Below are 18,887 nucleotides of genomic sequence, written 5' to 3' on the forward strand. Positions count from 1 at the left end.
TTTGGAGGAAACTCCTCACTTAACTCTGTTCTCAGCTGGATTCACAAAAGGTGCTTTCAGTTGGTGCCCCAGGGTCTACCCTGCTCTCCCCAAAAACGGTTCTCCCAAAGGACAAAAAGGATTTTTTGCATATTGTCCAGTCCCTCAAGTTGCCAGCTGGCCAGGAGCAAAATGTCCAGTCCCTTTAATAGAGGTTCAGTGTGTGGAAATGGGCATAGATCCAAGTGGGCAATTACTGTCTGAATCCTTATATAATTTGTTACTCTGAAAAAGAAATCAACTTTGTATTAATTTGTCTTGATATTATACCTTATGGCCTCTGTTTTTCTCTGGGCGTTTTTGCACTCACCTTCAGCCGGCGCGACCCCCCTCTTCACCGCGCAGGATCGGCGCGGATTTCGCACTAAACGCTGCGGAGCAGCCGGAAGAGCCGGAAAGTCCCGGCGCTTTTGCTGCGCAAACGGAAACTGCTTTTTGGCGGTTTACGTTTGCGCGGCAAAAGCGCCGGGACTTTCCGGCTCTTCCGGCTGCTCCGCGGCGTTTAGTGCGAAATCCGTGCAGATCCTGCATGGTGAAGAGGGGGGTCGCGCCGGCTGAAGGTGAGTGCGAAAACGCCCTCTGTGTTCTTATTTAAATTTTGTGTTCTGTCATGTGACTTCTGGCTAGGGTGCATTAACATAGAAGATCTACACAAACAAACAAATAAATACATAAATAAGATGGGCTTCAGTTGTCAAGTTTTGGAGTGGTTTACAAAGAGACATTCAGGGCCAGAATTCATTTTGTCAGTGCAATAATAAATGTCTTATTTCCTTTTGTGCAGCTATTTTCTTTGCATTTCTCATCTATATGGGTATCTTCACTATCTTGGCTTTGGGACAGTTTTGTATAAAGTAAGTCGACCTCTTCATGAAAACTTTTAAAGAGCAAGTCAGGCCTCTGCATCCTACATTTTTTTGACCTGTTAAAGCTGTTTGTCATTTCCTGGAATTCCCCTGTTTTTCCTTTGATCTTTCCCAAACCTGCTTTGCTGCATGGTTTTGGGAAAGATCTCGGGGAGGGACGGTGGCTCAGTGGTAGAGCATCTGCTTGGGAAGCAGAAGGTCCCAGGTTCAATCCCTGGCATCTCCAAAAAAGGGTCCAGGCAAATAGGTGTGAAAAACCTCAGCTTGAGACCCCGGAGAGCCGCTGCCAGTCTGAGAAGACAATACTGACTTTGATGGACCAAAGGTCTGATTCAGTATAAGGCAGCTTCATATGTTCATATGTTCAAAACTGGATGCCGCCATGCAGGTGGGAAAATTCAAATTTTCTTGCCCACTTGGCAGCCATTTTCCCTGCCCTTGTAGTGGCTGCCCTGTCCCTCCCCCCTCCCCCGCCAACAACATCTATTGGGTCCTCTTCATCCACAAAGAACTCTAACAGGTTAGTGAGACAAGGTCTTCCCTTACAGAACGCATGCTGAGTCTTCCTCAATAACTTTTGTTCATCAATGTGGCTACTCATTCTCTCTTTAAATAATGGTTTCCACCAACTTTCCCAGTATTGAAGTCAGACTGACTGGCCTGTAATTTCCTGGATCTCCTCTGGAACCCTTTTTAAAGATGGGGGTGACATTAGCTACCTTCCAGTCCTCAGGAATGGAGGCAGATTTCAATGAAAGATTACAGATTTTTCTCAGGAGATTCACAAATTCACCTTTGCGTTCTTTCAGAACTCTTGGATGTATGCCATCCAGGCCTGGTGACTTTTCAGTTTTTAATTTGTCTATCAGTTGTAGGACCTCCTCTCTTGTCACCTCCATCTGACTCTGGTCTTTCAACACCCCTCCCAAAACGAGTAGTTTTGGAGCCAGGCAAACACTTCCCATCTTCCACAGTGAAGACGGAGGCAAAAAATGCATTCAGCTCCTCAGTCATTTCCCTATCCTTCAGTAATCCTTTGACCCCTTGGTCATCCAAGGGCCCCACTGCCTCCCTGGCTGGTTTCCTGCTTCTAATGTATTTGAAGAAATTTTTATTGTTGGTCTTTGTTTTTTGCAATATGCTCCTCTTAGTCCCTCTCAGAAAATATTTTGAGTGAGTGAAAACCTCTAAGAATATTTCAGTCTTCCCAGATGGAAAAAATGTTCCTAGTTTTTTTTAAAATGACCCTCCACATTTTGAATTTTTCAGCTTGATGTATTGAAAAAAAGTATTCATAAGGGGGGTTGAAGTGGTTTATTCAAGTGGCTGCACCGGCCCCCTGGGCCCCACAACGATGGGACCGATGCCACAGGGACGGGCTCGAAACACTCTATAACCCCTCAAAAGAACAGCAGTCTAGCTCGCTTCCCCCGAGCCCTGCCGCCATAAGCCTCAAGGGGGCTCATTTTGCGGCATCTCCTGGCGGGAGGGTGGCACCCGCACGGGACACATATCAAATGAAAGAGGGGGCGCAGGGCTATCAGAAACAGCCGGCGGAGGGAGTCGGGAGACCACCCCACTGGGGGATCCACACCCCGAAAGTGATGAAGGTGGCGCAGATAGAGCCAACAGAGCAAACAGGACAAAATAAATAGGCTGCATTATGCAGCACAGTTGGGAAAGTGCCTTATCCCATATACTGATGAAGTAAATACAGGATTTGAGAACAAAATTGCACCAGAAGACACAAACACAAAGCTCCCTTACACTGAATCAGTGCTTGGGTCCACCAAAGTCAGTATTGTCTACTCCAGGGGTGGCCAGAGTTGCTTAACAAAAGAGCAACACAGAATAAAGGTCAGATGTTTGAGAGCCGCAAGACATGAACATCGGATATTTGAGAGCCACGGAAGGAAGGAAGGAAGGAAGGAAGGAAGGAAGGAAGGAAGGAAGGAAGGAAGGAAGGAAGGAAGGAAGGAAGGAAGGAAGGAAGGGAAACAGGGGAGATATTCTCTGCTGGTCTCCTGTCCTGTCTGGCTAGGTCAGCAACCAGAAAAGACCAGATACCTCCCTTAGTCAATGAAAACAATGTACATAAATACACAAGCACTTGAAAAATACGCAAAGCACAAGTAGTATAGGAAAATGTCTATCTATATCTATATGGCAAAAAAAAAAAGTCAAAATGCTGTATTACACAAGCTATTGCCAATAAATGCAAATGCCAATAAATGCAAAAGTAACCATATACCAAACCACCAAAACAGGGAGGGAGGAGGGAGGAAGGAGGGAGGGAAGGAAGGAGGGAGGGAGGGAGGGAAGGAAGGAAGGGAGGGAGGGAGGGAAGGAGGGAGGGAGGAAGGAGGGAGGAAGGAGGGAGGGAGGAAGGAAGGAGGGAGGGAAGGAAGAAAGGAAGGAAGGAGGGAAGGAAGGGAGGGAGGAAGGAGGAAGGAAGGAGGGAAGGAAGGAGGGAGGGAGGGAAGGAAGGAGGGAAGGAAGGGAGGAAGGAGGGAGGGAGGAAGGAGGGAGGGAGGGAGGAAGGAAGGAGGGAAGGAAGGAAGGAAGGAGGGAGGGAAGGAAGGAAGGGAGAAAGGAAGGAAGGAAGGAGGGAGGGAAGGGAGGAGGGAAGGAAGGAAGGAAGGAAGGAAGGAAGGAAGGAAGGAAGGAAGGAAGGGAAACAGGGGAGATATTCTCTGCTGGTCTCCTGTCCTGTCTGGCTAGGTCAGCAACCAGAAAACACCAGATACCTCCCTTAGTCAATGAAAACCATGTACATAAATACACAAGCACTTGAAAAATATGCAAAGCACAAGTAGTATAGGAAAATGATCACCCTATCTATATGGCAAAAAAAAAGTAAAAATGCTGTATTACACAAGCTATTGCCAATAAATGCAAAAGTAACCATATACCAAACCACCAAAACAGGGAGGGAGGAAGGAGGGGGGGAAGGAGGGGAGGAAGGAAGGAAGGAGGGAGGAAGGAAGGAAGGAGGGAGGGAGGGAGGGAAGGAAGGGAGGAGGGAGGGAGGGAAGGAGGGAAGGAAGGAGGGAAGGAAGGAAGGAAGGAGGGAGGGAAGGGAGGAGGGAAGGAAGAAAGGAAGGAGGGAGGGAAGGAAGGAGGGAGGAAGGAAGAAAGGAAGGAGGGAAGGAAGGGAGGGAAGGAAGGAAGCGAGGGAAGGAAGGGAGGAGGGAGGGAAGGAAGGGAGGAGGGAGGGAAGGAGGGAGGAAGGAGGGAGGGAAGGAAGGGAGGAGGGAAGGAAGGAAGGCCGCCCCCTCCCACCAGCCGCCCCCCCCCGCTTTCAGCCCCCTCCCTCCCTGCTTACCTTCATCCAGGGCGGGTGGCGGCCTCTCCTCCCGGCGGCTGGTGCTGCTGGCGGGGCTGGCGGCGGCTGCGGAGGCCGGGGAGGGCCTCCGCTGGTCTCTGGAGGGCCTCCAGGGACCAGCGCCGGCCTCTCCGCGGCCTCCGCTGGTCGGCGCTGGTCGCTGGAGGCCCTCCAAAGTCTCTGGAGGGCCTCCAGTGACCAGCACCGGGCCAGCGGAGGCCGCGGAGAGGCCGGCGCTGGTCCCTGGAGGCCCTCCAGAGTCTCTGGAGGGCCTCCAGCGACCAGCACCGGCCTCTCCGCCGCCTCCCCGGCCTCCTCCTGAAGTGTAGGGCCCGTGCACGGGGCCCTGCAACAGTGGCGGAGGCCGGGGAGGCGGCGGAGAGGCCGGCGCTGGTCGCTGGAGGCCCTCGCCGCCTTCCCCGCCGGCGCGCGCGGCCCGCCTCCGGGGCTGGCTAAACCGGGACCTCTAATGGTCCCGGTATAGCCAGCCCGGGAGGCGGGAATAGGGGGCCAGAACCGGGACATTCCCGGGTGCCCGGGACGGTCTGGCCACCCTAGAGTGGTGCCGTCTTGCTTTGTACCTCTTACTGCATTCTAAGGAAGGTAATTCCCATTATTACTCTTCAACAGTATTGAACCAATCAGGAATTGGCTTTACAAGAAGATGAATCCAAGAGAAACTGATCGTCTTATTAATTCAGTAAGTGCAGTATGAATTGTCCTTTTTAACACCAGCTTCTTTCACCCCATTATAACACTTTCAAGATTATATCAAGGGGTCATGTAATTTCAAGCACAGTTTGCTTGTGTGTGTGTGGAATGCTAGTTGATTAATAGTGCAGTGTTAAAACAGAATTTTAGGAGCCCTGTGGCGCAGAATGGTAAAGCTGCAGCTGAAGCTCTCTTCTCACAACCTGAGTTTGATCCTGGTAGAAGCTTGGTTCAGGTAGCCAGCTCAAGGTTAACTCAGCCTTCCATCCTTCTGAGGTCGGCAAAATGAGTCCCCTGCTTGCTGGGGGGAAAGTGTAGATGACTGGGGAAGGGAATGCTAAACCACCCCGTAAAAAGTCTGCTGTGAAAACAACGTCACCCCAGAGTCGGAAATGGCTGGTGCTTGCACAGGGGAATACCTTTACCTTTTTAAAACATAATTATATGTTTCTAAGCCCATTGATTTCAGTGGGGCTAGAATGGGGTAAATCTGTTTAGGGTTGCCCTGTTCAGGTGAGCATGAGGATTACAACATGAGCATATCAGTTAATTACTTTCCTTTGTGAAATTAATGACTTCGCAGAGCATGGACAAACCTATCATATTTACTCAAAAGGAAGACTAGGTTTTCTCCCCTGTCAAGAAGAAGAGGGTCCTCTTACATTCACATGCAAGTAGGTATAGTTCAAGAAAAACTTTTGTGAATACCAGGGCTTTTTTTCTGGGGGAATGTGGAGGAACGGAGTTCCGGAACTTCTTTGTGGAAAGAAAATTCTCAAAAAATATTTAAAAGTTTATGAGGGGCACTTGTGTGTTTCTTTTTCATTTCTCGCTTGAGAGTTCCAGCACCTCTTTTCCCAGGGAAAAACCCCCTGTGGATAACATTTTTATGGGGAGGGCATCTTACATTCAGGGTTTGTCTTCTCTTCAGGTAAATACATAACCTCTTTTAATGGAAGCCATTCATCTGTGTGCAAGAAACTGCCTGAGATGTATCTAGTGAATCGGCCCTTTAATGCATGAGAATTGAGGACAAAAGTGTTCCATGGTGAACCTTTAGCGTGCTGCAATAGTAACTATCTTGGTCACAGATAGATAGTGTGTCTTGAAATCCAGCCTCTTTTTTTTTTTTGAGTGATTTAGTATTCCATTTTAAAATGTTCTTTTTTTGAAAAGGGATATATTCTCCCCCCCCCCCCCCCCCGAAGAGCAAAGTTGTATGCCAACCAGATCTCAGAGTGCTGGGAAATGGGAGGTGCAGGAACGCTTGCATGCTCTCTCGCTTGTTTTATTTTATTTTATCAAATTTATATCCCGCCCTCCCCTAATGGTCTCAAGGCAGCTTCCAATGTGTTTTTTTGGGGAGGGAAACTAGTTTCCCAGTTGCATCAGGAAAGAGAGACTGTTGTTCTAAAACCCTCTTATTTGTTCCACTTCAGCCTCAAATTCATTGAAACAGGTAAGAATCATTAACCCAAATGCAAGACTCAGCCTTATAAAGGCTTTGCTTGTATGCCTCCATCTGGACCCAGAGGAAATGGGCAGGGACAAGGCTACAGTCACACATTCAGTACCTTTCCCCATTCCTGGGAGCCAAGGCAATTGTCAGTCTACTCTGTGAGGAGCGTCTGACATATAGCAACTTACAGAACAGAGCTCAGCCCTTTCTATCTCTCTGGAGTCATGAGGGTCCAGAAAAGCTGGGTTAAGCTAGTTGACTCAGAGAGTCAAGGTTAACTATGACAGTCTCAGGCATGCGCTATTTAGATATTATATAAACATTTCAAAATGCAAAAGTCATGTGAGGCTAAAAGCTGTTACATGAACCAGGAAGCTCTATCTGATGTGAAATGTCCTCAAGTCTCCTGGGAAACAGAACCAAAGTTTCAGCTCTACACTCTGATTAATATAGAAAGTGAAATAGCACTGGGTTAGCATGGGCTAAATCCAGCCCTAATTCCATGACACATAGCAAAGGTCTCCCAAATAGTGCCATTTTGGCCCTGTTCCAAGAAATCTGATTAGCAACAGCTGTGACTCCAGCCAGAGCCTGGTGGGGGCAGGATTCTGGTGCACGGAGAAGGGGCCAGAGCAGGTCTATATTCTGGCTCAGGCATTGGTGATTTCATGAAAGGCATGAGTTCTCCTTCCTGCAAAATGGAAGAGCGTAGCCATCATCAGATGGCTGAGAATGTAATTTCTGATGGATGTAATTTCTGAGCCTCTGGTGATTTCTTCTGGGAATTCTTGGAGAACAGATTGGAGGCAAGCAAATGCTATCCCAGAATATTGGAGGCAGGCGAATGTTGTCCCCGTCTTCAAGAAGAGGAAAAAGGAGGATCCGGGCAACTACTGACCTATCAGCTTGACGTGTATACCTGATAAAGTTTCTGAACAAATCAAACAGTCAGTCCTTGAGCATTAGAAAGAATGGCTGTGATTACTAAGAGCCAGCGTGGGTCTCTTAAGAACAAGTCATGTCAGACCAATTTTATCTCTTTTTTCAAAAAGTGACTACTTTGTTGGATCAGGGGAATGCTGTAAACATAAGGTTCCATATAATATTCTTTTTGACAAATTGGTAAAATGTGGTTTGGATCCTATTACTGTTAGATGGATTTGTAACTGGTTGACAGATTGCACCCAAAGAGTGCTTATGAATGGTTCCTCATCCTCTTGGAGAGGAGTGGCAAGTGGAGTGCCTCAAGGATCTGTCCTGGGACCTGTTTTGTTTAATATCTATGAATAATTTGGATGAAGGAACAGAGGGAATGCTTATTAAATCTGGGGATGATACTAAATTGGGAGGGGTCGCAAATACAGTAGAAGACAGGATACAGGATGATCTTGACAAGCTGGCAAACTGGGCTAAAACAAATAAAATTAATTTTAATGGGGATAAATGTAAATTTATGTATTTAGGTAGAAAAATCCAATGTATCATTATAGGATGGGGGAGACTTGTCTTGGCAGTACTTTGTGGGAAAAGAATCTAGGAATCTTAGTGAACCATATGCAGCAGTGTGATACGGTAGCTAAGAAGGCAAAGTCAATTTTGGGCCGTATCAACAGAAGTCTAGTGCCAAGAACATGCAAAGTAGTGGTATTGCTTTACTCTGCTCTGGTTAGATCTAACCTAGCGTATTGTGTTCAGTTTTGGGCACCACATTTTAAGAAGGATATAGACAAGCTAGAACGAGTCCAGAGGAGGGCGATGAAGATGGTGAGGGGTCTGGAGACAAAGTCCTATGAGGAAAGGTTGAAGGAGCTGGGCAGGACTTTTTTCATAGAAAAAGCCCAGCAGGCACTCATTTGCATATTAGGCCACACCCCGATGCCAAGCCAGCTTGAACTGCGTTCCTGTGTATTCTCGCTAAAAAAAAAAAGCCCTGGCGCTGGGTATGTTTCGCTTGGAAAGGAGACGACTGAAAGGTAGTATGATAACCAACTTCAAGTACTTGAAGGGCTGTCATATGGAGGCTGGCATGGAGTTGTTTTCTGCTGCCCCCAGAAGGTCGGACCAGGACCAGTGGGTTGAAATTAAATCAGAAGAGTTTTCTACTAAACATTAGGAAGAACTTCCTGACTGTTAGAGTGGTTCCTCAGTGGAACAGGCTTCCTCCTTGGGAGGTGGTGGGCTCTCCGCCTTTGGAGGTTTTTAAGCAGAGGCTAGATGGCCAACTGACAGCAATGTTGATTCTGTGAACTTTGGCAGATCATGAGAAAGATGGCAGGTAGGGATGTATCAGTGCTTAGTTACTGTGTCCCTTTCTTACATGCCCAGGGAAATGCTGTTCGTCACTTTGCATTCAGGCAGCAATTTGTCTCCAGGGATCCTGGAGGGGTGCTTTTTTTGGCATCTTCTGGGTGTGGAGCAGGTGTCAGTGGGTGTATGTGGGGGTGTCAGTGGGTGTATGTGGGGGTGTCAGTGGGTGTATGTGGTATTTGTGAGTTTCCTGCATTGTTCAGGGGGCTGGACTAGATGACTCTTGAAGATCCCTTCCATCTCTATGATTCTATGAGGGTCCTGTCCTCCGTGTCACTATCATCTTCTTTGCTGAAGCACACTCCTGGACCATGATTGGCCAGGCACCCTGGAAGCAGGAAACTTGGGACAAATCTAGAGGTGTAGGTTTAGTAAACACATGACATGAAGCTGTTTTCCTTTTCATATCTGACAGCTCAAGAGTGGCATGAATACACAGTGGGAAGGGGAAATGCCTTCCATCTGTACCAGGCTTGGCAGCTGGCCCCTTTCCTGTTGTGCTCTGACCTAGCCACAGTAATCCATGCAAGGGTCACCTCTAGACTGGGCTCCCTCTACGGTGACCTGCGCTTGAGACTGACCCAGAAACTCCAACTGATCCAGAATGCAGTGGTGTGTGTGTGTGTCCTGGTGGGAACGGCACATGTGCGACCTGTGCTGCACCAACTGCACTGGCTCCCAGTGGAGTACCAAATTCAAGGTTCCAGTATCGACCTACAAGGACCATCTTACCGCAGGGGACTGTCTCCTCTGGTATGTCCCTGCGAGGGCTTAGCGCTCTCAGGATAGTAGCCTGTTAGTGATTGCTGGCCCTAAAGATGTCCAGCTGTCCTCCGTTCTCTGCCAAACTCCATCAGGGCCCTACTACAGCAGAGAAGGTGCTGTCCATAAGATCAATCAATCCACAGCCAACTCTATGGAAAGTAATACAAAAAAATGAAAACATTCCCTAGAGGGACGTGCTGCAGTAGAGCAGGGTTACGAGAGCACATTTCCTAATCTTCCTGTGGTTTGGACCCTGGCAGCTGTATTGATGCAAAGGACCACCTCGTGAGTGGTTTCTGCGCCCTCCATCCCCTGTTGCCTTTGGCCTGCAGCCGGCAGCACTTCACTGGCTGCATCCTGATCAAGGAGGGCGGGGCTTGGGGGGGAATAAAAGGGCTCTCGTGGGACCTCGGCCTCCTTCACAGCTGAGAAGTGCCGGTGGGCCTCTTGGATTTGGTAGCACAAGGCAGGAAATAAGATAACCTTCCAATGCATTTTCTGAATGGGCTGGACCGACCAACAGCACTGCTACTTTGCTCTGTTTTCTGGTGTTTTCCAGGAGCTGGGCTCCCCAAGAGAGACTGATTCTGTCAGCAGGGATTTGCCCCCGGGGGTGTGGAGCACAGGCCCCGCCATGCCAAGACTTCGTTCCCTGGACACCTTCAGAGGGTGACTTGCAGCTGTGGAGAATCTCCTCCTGTGTATTTTAAAAGTTTGCCTTTCAGGGAATGTGGATTAGTAACCTGCGGAGTTGCTACTCTTTGCCACTTTCTGCACTTCTAGGGCCCGGGGCTGGGGTGAGGGGAGACCTGCCTGAGTCAGAGGGTCTGCAGCACCCTGCCGGTAGGCCTCCTGGGTCTGTGCATCAGGCCCTCTGCCTTGTAGCTGAGCCCACCCTGCAGAACAGCAGAAGGGCAGCCGGAAAGGGCACCAGGTTGCCTGTTGCCTTTGAACGGAGAGGCACTACAAAGAGGAGGCAAGACCAGGAAATACTTGGTTAATGTGCTAAAAAGCTAGAGGACATTAGCTCAATAAATGTTTTCTTTTTGGTTGGTTGGTTGTTGATCTCCTTTCAACTCGTTTCAGTTCCCTTTGCATGCAACAGCAATACTGTGTGGCACACAAATCAGTTTTTGAAAAGTAATTGCTGGGTTCACAAAGAGCCAGTGAGATCAGGAAATTATTAAAAGGTCTGTTTATTTATTTCCTTCCTTTGTGTGCCAGTTTTCTCCCCAGTGTGACATTATTCTCCTCTCCTCCGTTCAAACCCTCTAAGCAGTCTCCCACCCGAGCTTCCTCAGTGCTGCTTGGGCATGGGGAGAGTGAGGAGCTCACTGTGCAGGGAACTCAGGGTAGCAAAAGTGCTTTCCCCCCCCCCCCCCCCCATGGGAGCTGCCTCAGTTGCAGGCAGGGTCAGGCTTCCTCTGTCCGCTGGTCTTCGTCTGCCTCTCCTTTGACACACTGGAGTCTGCTCTTTATTCTCAAACAGTTTATTCCAAAGAGATTGTAGCTGTTTACAGTCCATACCAGTTTGGCACCTGCCTTTCAAATGGTGGCATTTTCAGAATGAAATGAGTATGTATTCCTTTGTGTGTTCACTGTCTCGTGCTACCTTGCTTTCCGCTCTTTTGCAGGCTGGCTCTTGCAATTATGGTCTTTGTGAATTATGGCGGAGGGAAGTACTGGTTCTTCAAGCATCAGAGCTGGAACGGTAAAGTCTGCTTTGGAAGTTCTCCCAGGCAGGGCCCCAAAGGCCTTGTGGTGCTTCAGCTGTCCCACAAATGCCATTCCTTTACTTTGTGGAATGTCCCTCCTAACCTTCCCCGCAAGCAGGCTCAGGGAGACAGCATAAAACTATCAAACAAAATCTGCAGCCAGTGAAACCCTCAGGTGCTAGGTTTATCCTGCCTGCACATTGGCAGGTGGGGCCAGGCTGTGCCCCCCAGGGGGAATGGAGCAGGGGAGGCCTGCAGGGCTCAGTCTCTCGAGGAAACAGCTTCCACCAGGCTGGGCCAGGGATGACCAGAGATGAGCACAGAGCTCTTCAGGGGAGATATTAGGAAGCGCAGTCCTGCAGATATGTTGGTCCCTGGCCGCACAGGGCCTTAAAGGTTAGTACCATCACCTGGAACCTGATCTGGCACTCAGCCAGAAGCCGCTGCAATGGTCAGAGCCTTGGCTGGACTTGTGCCCACACAGGCATTCCAGACAGAAGGCGCACCTCCACACTGCACCAGCTGGAGTTTCCTGATCGGATTCAAGGGTAGCCCCACAGAGAGCAAGTTGACCAACCTAGAGGAGACTGTTGCCAGGTTGCAGGAGGAGAGAGACGGAACCAGTTGCCTGTCCAGTTGAAGGTGATCAAAGACTGATCAGGCAGCAGCTGTGGCCTCTGGGCCTCCACGGAAAGCGAGGCATCCAGGATCAGGCCTCAGCGCCTTTCCATTGCCTCCTCCTTTAGCTTCCGTGGAGCCCTTTCCCACTCCTCTGACAAAGTCCAGCAGCACTTGATGACTGCAGCAGCCTAGAATCCCTGGGACTGAAGTGCTGGGGCTCAATGAATGTTGCATGCAAATCTATGCAACCCTTTCTTGGGGCGGAAGCTGAACAGAGGAGCCCTGAGGGGAGGGTGACTTCTGTGCTCTAAGCCAGCTGTTGCCAGCCTTTCCAATAGGGTGACCCACTGGATATGGTGACCCACACAACACTGGCTGGAGGGTTCTGGGGGCTCTGGGCAAACCATGGTTCAGCATTACCTTTTACATTACATTACCAGGAAATGTTTTTAAGAAACCAGCAAACCACAAAGGACACAGCTGCCCTTAACTACGAACCTCAAGCAAGTGGCATTCAACCATGTGCAGCCTTTGACTGGTTACATGCCAGTCTTTGACCACCCTCTCCTTCTCCATCACTCACTCAAATCCTCCCCCCCAATTCTGAGAAATTCACCCTATTGGATGTGACATGATCAGCGTGTCTATTCAATGAATATACATATATATATGTATTTGTATCAACTAATGGAAGACTGTATTTCTAAAGTCAGATCTGGGTTTCCAACATGCACAAGAGAACTGTAGAAAGGGCAGGGGGAGCCCTTGGGGGGGCCTGGCCCACGACCCACTTCCAGAAGCTTTCTGACTCACTGTTGGGTCTTGACCCACCAGCTGCCTGGGAAACACGGCCGGCCGTCAATGACCCTTCCCCTGAGCTGCCCCTTCAGCACTCCAGATGCCCTTTGGGGGGGAAGCCAGGCACGTGACTTGACCAGCTGCACATTTATTGCAGGAAATTTATATCCTGCCTCTGAAGAGACCTGCTCAAGGCAGCTCACAAAGTGAAATGAGAACAGAGTCATAAAACCATTTTAAAATATCATCAACCATAAAATGCAGCTGGGGGTGAAGGGGGAAAAAGTGCAGAATAAGTTTGCAGCCTAAATGATGTTGAGGCTAGAAGCAGACCATAAAAACAGCCTGGGTAAAAAGAAATGTGTTGGCCTGGCACCTAAAAGACAGCAAGGGTGGCACCAGCTGAGCTTCAAGGGGAAGAGCATTGCACAGGCCAGGGGCCACCACTGAAAAAGTCCTGTCTCTGGTTGCTCCTTGCCTCCCCTCCGCAGATGGGCTCAGGAAGAGGATCTTCACCGGGGGGGGGGGGCAGTATGGCAGGATGCAGAGGAGGCTGCCCTTCAGACATAGTGCAGAGAAGGGATAGTGGCGAAAGGATGAAGCACTCTCTTCCCCTGCCTCTTTCCACTCCAACCTCTCCTCCCTCTGAAAAGAAGGCTGTCGGGCCTCAGCTGCTGCTTGTGTCTGCATGCTGTTTTCTCATTGATAACATGTTAACAAAACAGATTTAGAAGATACTGATTGGCCGTTCCATTACATGAAATTTAAACAACCTCCTCTTTTCTTTTTTTGCAGGACTCACTGTAGCTGATCTTGTCTTTCCATGGTAAGTGCATCTAACTGTTTGGTCTTAAAATTGGGAATTGCCCAATTTCACCACAGGTGTTGTTTTCCACTGTTTTATACACACACACACACCCAACCTAGGTAACTAGACACAGATTGGAGAAGGAGCTTGTAAAGAAGCCTTGTTGCAGCCCCATAGTGTAGAAAGACAAACTCCCTTTCTTTTTTCCTCCTGGCAAGCACCAAAAGCTTGAGAGTTGCAAACAGAGCTGTGTTTTCAGACACCGGCCATTTCCACAGGTGTTATCTGTCCTGGGTTCTGTGTTGTGGAGAAGCAGTTCCCCCCTCTCTACTTCTCCACATATCATGGGGCATTTAGTCACCTTCCAGGGCTTCCATCCGCTTTTTTTCAGTGTTTCCCAAAGTGCTACAGATGTTGGGGAAAGAGCGCATGAAGCTTGGGTGGCTGCACCTGGTGGGAATGTTTGGCTTTTTCTTGCACCTGCTGTGTCTCTTCCCTGGTGGCAGTGAGGCTGAGAATAACCCTAGAGAAACATGGTCAGCTGGGAAAACAAGAGAAGTCTGACATGAAGAACAAGGATAGCGACGGAACGGAGTGAATTAAGGTTGAGAAGAGGATTACTAGAGAGAATTCTGAGTGGCGGGAGAGGAGAGATTGGGGGCTGCTGATGCATTGGACGGAGAGAAGCAGTGGAAGAAGACAGGAACACACTCAAGTGGGCAGATGGGTGGCAAGAAAAGTAATCGGATGCTAAAGAGCATAAAAATCATTGAAGGAGAAGTTCAAACAATGCAATCAGTATGGCAGGTGAAGAGGAATAACCAAGACGGTAAAGGAGCTACGAAGAAAAAATAAAAGTTAAAAAGATGGGTCCGTGGCTGAATCAAAATTGATATTAAATCACCTGAAACAACAACTGGAAAAGGAGAAGCAAGAAAGAGTACCAGGTCTCACCTGCAAGGAAGAAAGGATGATCCAAGGGGATTGAAAACAAATGCCGGACCAGGGACTGAAAAGAAAAATGGAATAGCTAGAACGAGGGGGGAGGGGATCTGCTAGTGGCCTCTCTGGAAGGACCAGCGATGCAGGCAAGGATCGGACCCAACGCCACAGAGGTCACAGAACTGAAGGTGCAATCCACACTTCCCTTGAGGCAAAATGAGAGTTGATAAGAAACAGCCAGGGAATGAATGAGAGGATTTAAACAACTGAATGAAAAGACAGAAGAGGGCCTCGATTCAGGGAAATAACATCCTCAATCACTGTGAACAAAAAAATCCTGTGATTTGTTAACTGTCCCCCCACCCCAACCAAGATGTCCGTTATCTTGAAATCTGTGTCTGTATTGAAATCTGTGATTTGTATTGGTGGATGTTTTAAAGTCTCTACATCATATTTCCTGGTCATAAAAATCCAGGAGATAAAATTTGCAGTTGTACCTAACTTGAGCATAAAATTCACCCGCTTCTCATCACACCCGAAGAGCGTGAATGTGATAAGTCCAGCCTCTACCCCTCCAGAGCACTTGGAAATAGCAGCTGCTGTAAAGTTGAAGTCACAGAGCATCTTTCTCTGCTTTGGTTCTTTAAAATCACATTGTGTGAGTTTTTTTTAAAGGCAAGAACCAACCATCAAACTGCACTTCGAAAAGGAAGGGTGAACAATGTTAGCTGCGTAGTCCGTCTCAAATGCAGTGCCGGGAAGGGGCGGAGGCAGACTTCCTTCCCTGAGAGAAAACAGCTGGCATGTCCTTCCACTAAAGGGCCACAGTCCGGTTAGATTTGCATGCAGCCTTCAAGCCTGACGTGTGATTCCCCCAACTAGAGCACTATGGGCCTCAGGCACAGGGACCAAAATGCACTCATGTGGATCCCGGGTGCTGAATCTAAGATGTGCTCAGGAGGGCTTAGGGCAAGTCCATGAAAATGCCCTCTCCAGGTTTATGCCCTGCCTTTTTGTCTCTTGCCTCCCAAGCACTGCCGTGCTGTCAGAGCCATCTGCTGGGAAAGCCTGGGCCCTTGATTGGTTCTTGCCCTTCTCGCCTCTGCAGGTTCGTGTTCATCATGGGCACCTCCACGGCTCTGTCGCTGAGTTCCATGCTGAGGCGAGGCTGTTCGAAGGGGCAGCTGCTGCTGAAAATCCTCTGGAGAAGTTTCCTCCTGTTCCTGATTGGGATTGTGGTTGTGAACCCAAATTACTGCCTTGGGCCTTGTAAGTGCTGAGAGTTCTGTTTCACTTCATGTTGTCTGAGGACTGGTCCTGCCACTTTGATACAACTGTTGTGGCGTGGGGCTCTCTTGTGAAGAAGAGTTTCTTCCCCCGGTGCTGTGTGTGTGGCAGGCAGCCCTTGGATGGTGGGAACGACAGCACCACATCCCAGAGTGCAGTTCGGAGGGGGCTGTGCAGACTTTCCCGTGGGGCAGTGCTGACTTGAGGCACAAGAACTGAGGAGCTGGGAAGCAAACAGGCCGAGGCGTTGGTCCAGTTGGCATTCTCACAGGCCCCTTGGGAAGCCCCCTGGTGAATATGCCATCACAAAGCATCTCGGCTGTTGCTCTCTTTTTGTCCTATTCTTGGTGTGGCAGAACTGGAGTTTCCTATTCAATGCTTTCCCTTTCCAGCAGCCATGCCAAGCTTTGAGCCTTCCTCCGCTTATAAAAACATAAGAGAAGCCCTGTTGGATCAGGCCATTGGCCCACCTAGTCCAACACTCTGTGTCACATAAGAACATAACAGAAGCCATGTTGGATCAGGCCAATGGCCCCTCCAGTCCAATGCTCTGTGTCACATAAGAACATAAGAGAAGCCATGTTGGATCAGGCCAATGGCCCCTCCAGTCCAATGCTCTGTGTCACATAAGAACATAAGAGAAGCCATGTTGGATCAGGCCAATGGCCCATCCAGTCCAACACTCTGTGTCACATAAGAACATAAGAGAAGCCATGTTGGATCAGGCCAATGGCCTCTCCAGTCCAACACTCTGTGTCACATAAGAACATAACAGAAGCCATGTTGGATCAGGCCAATGGCTCATCCAGTCCAACACTCTGTGTCACATAAGAACATAAGAGAAGCCATGTTGGATCAGGCCAGTGGCTCATCCAGTCCAACATTCTGTGTCACATAAGAACTTAAGAGAAACCATGTTGGATCAGGCCATTGGCCCACCTAGTCCAACACTCTGTGTCACATAAGAACATAAGAGAAGCCCTGTTGGATCAGGCCAATGGCTCATCCAGTCCAACACTCTGTGTCACATAAGAACTTAAGCGAAACCATGTTGGATCAGGTCAATGGCCCATCCAGTCCAACACTCTGCCACATAAGAACTTAAGAGAAGCCATGTTGGATCAGGCCAATGGCCCACCTAGTCCAACACTCTGTGTCACACAGGGGCAAAAAAAAAAAAAAACAGGTGCCATCAGGAGGTCCATCAGTGGGGCCAAGACCCTAGAAGCCCTCACACTGTTGCCCCCCACCCCAGCACCAAGAATACAGAGCATCACTGTCCCAGACAGACAGTTCCATCTCCACCTTGTTGCTAATAGCCCCTGATGAACCTCTGCTCCATATGTTTATCCAATCCCCTCTTTTTTTTTTAAAACTTAAAGTTTATTATTTTATAATAGCAACAACATTAAACAGTTCAGACATATAACATAAATATAGACTGAATATTTAAGTATATATTACACAAACAGAATTATAAAAACAAAATCAACATGTATACGCACTTCCAGAGTGTTAATGTTGATAGATACAGAAGCGGGAGAGAAAAAAAAGAAAAAAAAAAGGGGGGGGGGTAAGGAGGGGAGGGTAGTGGGGGAAGGGGACCTAACCCATTTCTTTCTCAGGAACCAGTTGCCAAGTACATGTTTTACAATTAAAGTGAATGACCATCAATAAATAATAAAATTCAAATACTGTTTTGGCATTTTGCATTTTTTAGTGGCACTCTTGTTAACAAATTCCAGAAAGGGAAACCATTTCTCTACAAAATGCGCACCCGTTTTAGGATTGTCCGCAATACTTAGTTGGGAGGCAATTTTGTCTTGAATTATGATATCCCATACTTTGCGAAACCAAAGAGTTAACGATGGTATCTTAGTTGTCTTCCAGTGCTTTGCAAGAAGTAATTTACCCGCTAATAATAATAAAGCAATAAGTTCTGACTTCAGCTTGGAGAAATTGTTTCTCAAATCAAGATTTAACAATATCGTTTCTGGAGTGTGAGAGATGGTTTCCCCTACAATTGCTTCAATAGTAGTTATTAAGACATTCCAAAATGCTTGCACTTTGGGGCATGACCACCAGCAATGAACAAAGGAGCCCATGGCGCCGCAGCCTTTCCAGCATAGTGGACTAGTGTTTTTATGGGCATAGCTCAATATTTGTGGAGTTAAATACCACCTTGAAACCAGCTTATATTGTAGCAATTTAAAATTAGAGCATCTAGATTTATAGATAGGTGATGACCAAATCGCCTTCCATTGTTCATCTGACCATTGTGTCTTACAATCCTTGGCCCATGCATTTTGCTGGGATGTGGTTTGTGACCAGCTTTTTTGGTTTAACAGACAATACAATTTAGATACTAGTCCTCTCATACTCGAGCTTTCCCTATATATTAATTTCTCAAAGGAATTTAATTGGTTAGAATTTAACATTACAGGAATTACTTTATGCAGAGCATCATGTAGCTGGTAATATTCGTACCAAGGGATTACAGTTTTAAACTTAGTTTCTAATTGGCTCTGAGTGAGTATTTTCCCTTTAGAGCTGATATCTGATATTCTAAGAATTGTAGCTTGCCTCCAAATTTTAAAGTTTGTTGTCAATACGCCTGGGGGGAACCAAGATTGTCCCAGAAAGGCCATAACAGGCGTTGAGGGTTGAGTCACTGGGGCTCTATATTTGTCCCAGATCTCCAAGGAGCACTGTAAAAAGGGGTTGTTCATCTTGGTTTTCCTCCTCTCTGTTGCATTAATCCAAACAAATTCATTAAGGTTAATCGGTGAAATACTTGCAGCTTCAATTTGTAGCCAGGGTAAGGGGCAATTCTTATTAGAATATAGTAAGATGTTTCGTAGCTGGGCTGCTAAGTAATATTTTTCTAGAATCGGCGCCCCTAAACCCCCTTTATCTTTAGGTCTGGCAAGTAAGTGATATGCAATTCTAGGTTTTTTGTTCGACCACAGAAACGATGAGAAACTCTTTTGCCATGCTAACATGTCCGTTTTAGGGATAGAAATTGGGAGATTCTGAAATAAAAAAAGAAATTTAGGTAGAATAAAGGTTTTTATCAGATCTATCTTTTCCAGCAAATTAAATTGAAGCTTTATCCATGAATTCAGTTGAATTTTAGTTGTTTTAAATAATTGCTTGAAGTTAACATTAAATAAGTTGGCCAGGTCAATAGGGATGTGCACGCCCAGGTGACGCCATGTTGTTTTAACCCATTTGAAGGGGAAAT

At 47.7% G+C, this 18,887-nt stretch overlaps 1 protein-coding gene across 1 annotated transcript in view; it reads left to right on the plus strand.

The window, feature by feature from the left end:
• Positions 1-18,887, plus strand: part of HGSNAT (heparan-alpha-glucosaminide N-acetyltransferase) — a 39,582-nt gene that overhangs the window by 4,862 nt on the left and 15,833 nt on the right. Inside the window, exons 3-8 of the mRNA XM_060247856.1 lie at positions 824-893; positions 4,861-4,930; positions 10,032-10,141; positions 11,107-11,183; positions 13,402-13,432; positions 15,465-15,625. Of these exons, the coding sequence (XP_060103839.1) occupies positions 824-893; positions 4,861-4,930; positions 10,032-10,141; positions 11,107-11,183; positions 13,402-13,432; positions 15,465-15,625 (519 nt within the window). The remainder of the gene's footprint in view (positions 1-823; positions 894-4,860; positions 4,931-10,031; positions 10,142-11,106; positions 11,184-13,401; positions 13,433-15,464; positions 15,626-18,887) is intronic.

The sequence above is a fragment of the Heteronotia binoei genome, chromosome 10 (genome assembly GCF_032191835.1).
Source record: "Heteronotia binoei isolate CCM8104 ecotype False Entrance Well chromosome 10, APGP_CSIRO_Hbin_v1, whole genome shotgun sequence".
NCBI lineage: Eukaryota > Metazoa > Chordata > Lepidosauria > Squamata > Gekkonidae > Heteronotia > Heteronotia binoei.